This window comes from Labrus mixtus, chromosome 20 (genome assembly GCF_963584025.1).
Source record: "Labrus mixtus chromosome 20, fLabMix1.1, whole genome shotgun sequence".
Classification (NCBI taxonomy): Eukaryota; Metazoa; Chordata; class Actinopteri; order Labriformes; family Labridae; genus Labrus; species Labrus mixtus.
This window is the reverse complement of record NC_083631.1, coordinates 8,984,067-8,992,112: the sequence shown is the minus strand read 5'-3', so window position 1 is coordinate 8,992,112 and position 8,046 is coordinate 8,984,067. Positions and strand designations below refer to the sequence as shown.

At 39.8% G+C, this 8,046-nt stretch overlaps 1 protein-coding gene across 1 annotated transcript; it reads right to left on the bottom strand.

Moving 5' to 3' along the window:
* Nucleotides 1–2,840: 2,840 nt before the first annotated feature.
* Nucleotides 2,841–7,340, bottom strand: tufm (Tu translation elongation factor, mitochondrial). Its single transcript, XM_061026443.1, has 10 exons — nucleotides 7,239–7,340; nucleotides 6,502–6,548; nucleotides 6,280–6,418; nucleotides 5,996–6,162; nucleotides 5,605–5,874; nucleotides 5,305–5,437; nucleotides 5,057–5,161; nucleotides 4,371–4,522; nucleotides 4,076–4,195; nucleotides 2,841–3,292 (listed from the first exon to the last, which is right to left on the bottom strand). The coding sequence occupies exons 1-10, from the start codon at nucleotides 7,273–7,275 to the stop codon at nucleotides 3,125–3,127; spliced, it is 1,338 nt and encodes a 445-aa protein (XP_060882426.1). The 5' UTR covers nucleotides 7,276–7,340; the 3' UTR covers nucleotides 2,841–3,124.
* Nucleotides 7,341–8,046: the final 706 nt, after the last annotated feature.

Genomic DNA, 8,046 nt, shown 5'->3' with positions numbered 1-8,046 from the left:
TTACGTGATAAGATTTGAATCAGGATCTGTCTGTGTTGATGGGAAATGGAGAGGGAGGGTTGGAAATACATGTTGTGTTCCTTGGCTCATGGACGTGACATCAGGACCGAACAAGTGAAGGAAAACAGTCTGAGTATCTTGGTGATATTATATTGCAGCCTTGTTTCCATTCACAGACACATCTGATGGCTCAGGCAGTGTCGTATTATCACTATGAGGGGTGTGGACAGCTCAAAGGTTAGAGGGGTCACCTTGTGAATGGAAGGTCGCTGGTGGGAGTACAGCGGCTGGACTGGGAAAATCTGACCAAAGGGAATGGATCCTGAAATCAGTAGAGAAAGAAAAGAAAGAAGACTGTGAAAAATCGTCTCATTATTAAAGAGAGGCTACACAAAGAAGAGCATACTTGAATTATCATCACATTAAAAAAAACCTTACAACGTAGAACTTTACTTTTAAAAATTAATCTTAAAACTTCTCCTGATTCGCACAAAAGAAGTTGACAGATATATAACCACAAACAAGATGTTGTTGCTCACAATTATATGATGAACATGTATAGCTGGCAACGTGTTATCTCATCCCTCTGTGAGGTTGTTGCCAACATGAACAGGTGAACAGATCACAGGTGTCTCCTGACTGCCACATTGCTCTGACATGACTCAGTAAACATCCATCACAGGTGACGTCTGCTTTGACTCACATTTAGTGTATCAGCAGCACTCATAAAAGACAGTTAAAGCCAGTATCAGTAACCGGCAGTACATATCATTATTTACTGTCTGATCATCTTTATCTCTGCAAGTTATTTTGCCCGTGGAGACATCCATCCTCCAGCTGATCACATCACTCAGCAGTACGAGCCGCACCAGCCTCGTCTCCTGCAGACGTACAGTATTTGATTACAGCAACAGGCTGATTATATTACAGGAGGCACTGACTCAAATACCTCGAGCGAACACAGAGCAACTGCACAGCTTCCTGCAGGGAAAGATCGAGCAGAGAGACCGGCGAAAGGACACTGAATTAAAAAATTATGAAATACTCATTAGAATAATAGCCTACAGTCTCTGTCTCTACCTGATGATAATTTATCTCTAGTGCTCTAATGTTGTTTGTCTGTTTTTTTCTTCTTCTACTAATTTCCAGTAGCAGAGAAGGGGAACTGTGGGTAGCTATGGTGGGGCTGGATTGTTTATTTCATTGCAAGTTTATTCTCGTTAGCGAAAACTAACGAAAAAAATAGAAGTAAAATGTAAAAAACTGTTTTGTTAACTAAATGAAAATTAAAAATGAGGCTTTACCAAAAAGCAACTGAAACTGTATTGTGTGTCTACAAAACTAAATAAAATCAAATTTATAGAGAAAATCTCTTTTTGACACAAGCAAACCGAGTGATACTTAGCTTATACTTCCCATTTGTCTCAGGTACATCAGTTTACATTACAGAGACAAAAAGAAACGAAAACTAAAACTTATAAAAACTAAACTAAAATGTATAAAAACTTAAATAAAACTAAGCATTTTCACAAAATAAAAACTAAACTATCAAACTATCATAAATAACTTTTAAAAACTAAACTAAAATGAAAACTTAATAGTAAAAACTAAATTAAAAAAATGTTACTTCTGAAAATAAAATCAGAGTCATCCACGGTAACCATGGAAACAGCGCTACGTACCTGTTGCTAGCTAGCAACTGCCCTGGCTGTAGCTCTCGTTAGCTCTAGGAAAAGCTCATGACAGAGATAGCTTACTTTAAGCTAACTTTGTGACTTACAGAGCAGCTCGTTTACACACTCCTCTTCTTAAAACGTCCTCTTGCTCCTTATAATCCTCTATTTTTTTTATCAAATTAGCATTTCCGGTACAGTCTGTGATAATTAGCATCGATTTTCCTTCCTTTGATTATCGTCGGCAAATATAATGCCGCCAGCAAGAATTGCGTGTATTTCACTAAATAGATTAGAAACTTGTAGTTTAATACAGTCCATGAATATTTACGGTATAGTAGCTTGTTTATTTGTTTGTTTTTACGCTTGTGGGGATCAATAAAGTAAATCTTTAGGTAACCTGTTCATGATTTCCCGCGCATGCAAAAACAATTGACACGATAAGAACCAATCAGATCGCTCTTAGCAGCAGAGGTCAACGGTCAACTCCACCCACCTAACAGGAAGGCACTTTACAATTTTTCTATTTTATTTTTATTTTAAGGGATACAAAACAGATAGATTTGTCCATATGTACTCGGGGAAAAAATGGCATTTCATTATAATTTTTGGTACAACATTTCAGAGAGAACTTAAATACCGCAAATACATTCTACATATATATATATACATATATAAGAGCCAAACTTTGAATCCGTCCCCTCAAGACTGAAAATGATCAGTTCTCACAGCATATTAAGACATAGACTAAAGCAATTGAAACTCACTTCTACAACTGATCAACCCCCCAGTCTTCAGAAGGAATGATTTCTTCACTAAAGCTCATCAGAACACATTTGGTTTGGCATAAAATTACTGTCTTACTTTGCTCATTATAGTTTTTATATAATCCTGAGATTATATCGATTTGACTTGTTGTAAAGCTCGAGGCATCTATTCGCTGCCCTCGTGTGGTGTAATGATGTCATGACAGCAGAGCTTTTTTCACTGCAGCAGTCTTTAAATGCAAAAGGATCCTGATTTAAAATGTAATAAGCAAAACAAGTTGTCATCTCATTCATCTAAATAAATAAAAATAAATCTTTCTTGTTCTATGAACTTTGATCTGTTGTGTTCGTTTCTTGAAGATGATCCAGCGAGCACATGCTAACACCACAGAAGAAAGGATGGATTTTATTAAATACATTTTATTACATAAATGACATTATTTTTGACAGTCCGGCCCTTTAAACATAAACATAGTGCTAAACATAACATGTACTCTGGTTGGGTGGAATTGCACAAGAAAGCCATGCATTCCTTTTTGTCTTTTTTGAGGATTGTTTTTTGTGTTCCTGTTCTGTATTTTAATATTTGTATAATTATTCAATAAAGCCAGCCACATACGACCCACTCCACATCCATTATTGGACACCCCACCCCCACTCAGGCTCCCTCTGCAGAGTTTCTGTTCAGCCCCAGTTGAGCTCTTCATCTGTAGCAGGCAGGAGGTCTGTAACCAGGCCGGTGCCGATGGTTTTGTTTCCGTCCCTCAGAGTGAACCTCTGACCTTTCTCCAGAACCATCGGCTGGCGAAGTGTGAGCATCAACGAGGTGTCCTCCCCGGGCATCACCATATCCTGAACAGACACAAGAACACACAGGTGAGTGGTTACTGTGATTCAAAACATCTCATATGTGCTGCGTCACTTCTTAACCGACTATTAAAGAAAGAGAACATAGCAGGGTGAGGCGGCCTTGACTTCCTACGCTCCTCAAATATAAAAGAATCTGTCAGAGAACCCGAGGCTTTCTTAATCTGTTTGCTCTTTAAACTTTTTATTTTCTGCTGCCTTCCCATGCCTTCAACTTCTTTTTTAGTTTCACTGAATCATTTTAATGTGCTCTTTATTTCCTTTTTCATCTTTTAATCTAATCTGTTGTATATTCATGTAGTATAGTCACAATAAATGATTAAAACATAATGTCAAATCTCTTTTTTTAAGCTCTCTGACTGTTCTTAATGATTAAATCACCCGACGTATGAAAGGTGCTTTAAAAATAAACTTGACTCTTCTTCGTTGTAAACTGATCTCATTTCATTTTGCAGAAACATTAAAGAATCCACCACATTGAACATGAGATTATATAAACTTCTTTTAGGGTCAGGACCTTCATGTAAAAACTGTTATCATCATCGCTTGAAATGAAAATGAGACATTTTAGTTTTAAAGTAGAAATTAAGTTTTTCCTCAGTTTACATTACATTTACATTTGACTTCTTGTTGTTCGGTGTCGTCTTCCCTAAAGACTAAATGTGTCCAAACGACGGACATTGCTTCCATGTCGGGGATTGGACGAGTTGTCACATGACTCTGCCCTGAAAATAATCGTAATAATAATAATAACAAACACACACAAACCTTTTCTGCGGGCAGAGTGACTTTGCAGGCCATGTCCCAGGTTAAAGAGAACATGACGGGCATGAAGTTGGTCATAAAGGGTTTGTGTCTGCCTCCCTCCTCCTTACTCAGAACGTACACCTGGTAGAAAGGGAGCACACACACACACACACACACACACACACACACACATCAGTGTGTTTCACAGAGGGGACTGTGAAATCTGGCTCGTCAGGTTGCTTCTTAAACGTCTGGATGGTTAAAGAAATGTCACAATTTCATGGATAAGAACTGTCTGAATCTTTGTGTGTCAGACCTGGGCCTTGACTTTCCGATGAGGCATGATGGCTCCGGGTTTGCACATCACCATCCCTCTCCTCACATCCTCTCTCTTCAGTCCTCGGATCAGAGCGCCCAGGTTATCTCCCGCCTCGGCCCGATCCAGAGACTTGTGGAACATCTCGATACCTGAGACAAAGACAGCGGAGGGAAGGTGAGACTCCTTCTCCATCAGCGGGTTAAGAACTTGAGGCCGTTCATTAGATCATTCTTTACACAGGCAGACGTGTGACCAAATAGGAAGAAGTAACAAAACATGTCTTAGGAAAGAGTTTGTGTTCCTAGTACTCATAATCGGTCTGAGTCTCCAGACCACTTTTTGAAGGTCTCCGTCTCAAAAGCATTTTTACTCGGTCTCGGACTGGGCCTACTCCAGATTTTAAATCAAGATCAACACTGACAGGCTATTTGTCCACCTCATTACTTTGATTAGAAGGAAAAACACCTCTTTCTAAAAGAACAAATCATTTGAATTCATTTGTAGTTTTATTTTTTATTTTTTTATTAGGCCCCTGTGGTCGGCCATGTTCTTCGGCCAGTCAACAATTTTATCTGCTTTTGTATGTTTCAGCCTCTCATTATTCAGCTTTTCCCTTTGAAATTTTTAGTGTGTTTCCTTTATGTTTTGGTTAATAGTCTTTTGCTGCTTCTTCCGTCACTCACCTGTAACCACCGACTTGAAGCTGCGGTTGTGGCCCACAAACTCGGCCTCGTCTCCTTTCTTGATGATGCCTCTCTCCACGGTTCCCGTCACCACCGTACCCCTTCCTGAAACACACAACCAATAAGGACGAGTATTTAGAGCAAGTTCATAACATGTTTTTATTTAATATTTGAAATCTCAGGATCGGTGCGTATCATATCATAATATTTCACCTTCAAAGTTTCTATCTGTCTTATAGTTTTTATACCTGGGATTGAATAAGCGGCTTCGATGGGCAGAAGGAAAGGTTTGTCCAGCTCTCTTTTAGGCAGAGGCACGTAAGAATCCACGATATCCAGGAGCTTCATCACTGCATCAACGCCGAGTTCAGGCTGTCTGTTCTGAGATAGAAGAGTCCAATCACAATCAGATGACTCACATGAGAAAATAAAAAAATGTATAAGATGTGCTGTGAATTTCTATTCATGATCAAGTTACTTTTAGGTTAATCGTTTTTATTAGCAGATTATCATTCTCTAAAGACGAATGGGTGCCGATGCTCCCTCACCTCCAGAGCGCAGAGGGCGGAGCCTATGACCACAGGTGTGTTCTCGCCATCATAGCCAAACTCTGTGAGCAGCTCGCGGATCTCGATCTCCACCAGCTCCAGCATCTCCTTGTCCTCCACGGCGTCTGCCTTGTTGATGAAAACCACCACGTGCTCCACGCCTATCTGCCGGGCCAGCAGGAGGTGCTCTCGAGTCTGAGGCATCTGGCCGTCAGTGGCCGCCACCACCAGGATGCAGCCGTCCATCTGGGCTGTACCTGTGATCATGTTCTGGAGAAGAAAACAGAGTATGATAGTCTACGTTTGAAATGCACCAGGAAAAGAAAACATGGTGCAGCTAAAACAGAGCGGTGTCATGTTGGAGACTTTTAAGCAGCAGAAAGCAGATTACCTTGACATAGTCGGCGTGACCTGGACAGTCTGTGTGAGCGTAATGTCTGTTGGCTGTGGTGTATTCTACATGAGAGGCGTTGATGGTGATTCCTCTGGCCTTCTCCTCAGGGGCGTTGTCAATGTCCTCATACTTTTTAAAGTTTGCACCACCAGCATCCGAGAGAACTGGGGACAAAATGTTTTTAATTTTTTCAGATTTTCTTGTTTTGCAAAACTAGCAAATGATGCAGCTTCTCTAACTCACACACAGCACGAGTTAAACGTGGCACTCGGTGATCCTACCTTTCGTGATGGCTGCAGTCAGGGTCGTCTTGCCGTGGTCCACATGGCCGATCGTTCCGACGTTCACGTGGGGCTTCTCTCTGCTGTAGGTCTTCTTGGCCTCTGCAGCAAAGGTCCGCCGGCTCAAAGGCACAGCACCCTATGAGAAACAAGACAAACTAAGATATTGCCAGATAACAAAAATCCACATGACACCGTCTTTGGTCTGAAGTTCATACTCACCAATTTCAAGGAGCTGTGCAGGAGGCTCGGCGAGGACAGCTGAAGGGCTGAGAGGAGGATTTACAATTATACATATATATATATGTTACAACGATTATTTGACAAATTCATATTCAAACTCCATGAGCAGTGTTTCATGTCTGTGTCAATGTGTGCAGACATCTGTTTATATAAGATACCCTCCATCCCTCATTAGCACTGATCGTCTCAGACATCGCTGTTCACTGTATAGATACTGTAACATATGAGTGACGCTTAAGCTCCTTTCACCTGCAGTAATGTTTGATAATATGAATGGGACACCGAGTTTGCATGATGTTTTAGAAGTATACTTGTTACCTTAAAGCAGCTGCAGCTGTCATTAAGCTAACAACCCCTCTGCACCAGAAGGGAAATCTCCTCTGTGTCGTTTTCAGTGAATAAATAATCTGCGTTTAGTCACCTTAACAGACAGCTTCATTATAAGTCAAACTATCTATGATATAAGCTGATTTTAATCAATGATCAATGGTCAGTAAAATGCCCGGCTAACTGTATACTTAGCTAACATTATTTGGTAACGTGACCTTGCTCTGCTTTCGGACAGACAGCATCATCTCTTTTTATAGTAAAGGTCAGATTATTGCAAACATAAACAACACGAGCGAGTCCAAAACAAACAAAATTGCTAACAATCAATCAACTGTCGAAAAATACACGTTAGGGAGGACACAGCATGTGGAATAAGTGATTTTTACCGGAGAAACATGCACGCAGTCCCACAAGCGCCGCCATCTTGGATGGTTGGACTAAACAAGGACGATGAAAATTTCAAGAGAATAACCGGCAAGCTCGAAACACTCGTTCAAAGTAGCAGGCTCTACTCTACATCAAAACATTTACCGGTACATACAATCGTACTGCTTGTGGCAAGAAATTTGCAGATTTATTTAAGATAACATTATTTGAAATTTTGAGTTTCTTCTGGAATGTATTTTTTTTTGCCCACTTGAATTTCAATGTGACACATACACATTATTTTTATTATGAATCTGAAAAAATATCCTTTGAACTTGTATTTTCAACGTATATAATATTTATAGAATGTATACATTTCTACTTTGAAATAAAAGTGAATCCGAAAAACTGGTACTTCTACGTCTACTACCACTTCCAATACCTAATATTTCTATTCAAATTTAAATTATAACTTATGCTAGTGAAAGTAATATTCACTTCCCTCAAAAAAAACTTACGGATATAAAACTGTACATCAAATAGACTATTGATACACCTGATTGGATAACTAAAAATGTCCTCTTTAGCTACGGTAAGTGTTGCTTTATTGGACACAACTGTTTTCTTTGCAGATATTCCTCATGCGGCTACTTCTCTCGTCTTCACTGATACTCTCTGAAAGCCGTGCGCAGGACGTCAGTGATTTACCGTAATTACGCTAATATGTTGTAGTTTTCTGTTGGGCTTTCTATACCAATGCCCTGTTATTGTCTGAATGGCGTTATTTTAGTTTCGAAGGACTGAATCAGTACAGAAAAATAAAGCTTA

What these genes read in the sequence shown, in the direction of transcription:
- tufm (XM_061026443.1), bottom strand. Translation starts at nt 7,275, where the DNA reads ATGGCGGCGCTTGTGGGACTGCGTGCATGTTTCTCCG. An exon ending in GTCACGCCGACTATGTCAAG is followed by an intron (nt 5,875 to 5,995) that starts GTAATCTGCTTT and finishes TTTCTTCTCCAG; the next exon opens with AACATGATCACAGGTACAGC. An exon ending in CTTCAAGTCGGTGGTTACAG is followed by an intron (nt 4,523 to 5,056) that starts GTGAGTGACGGA and finishes TCTTTGTCTCAG; the next exon opens with GTATCGAGATGTTCCACAAG.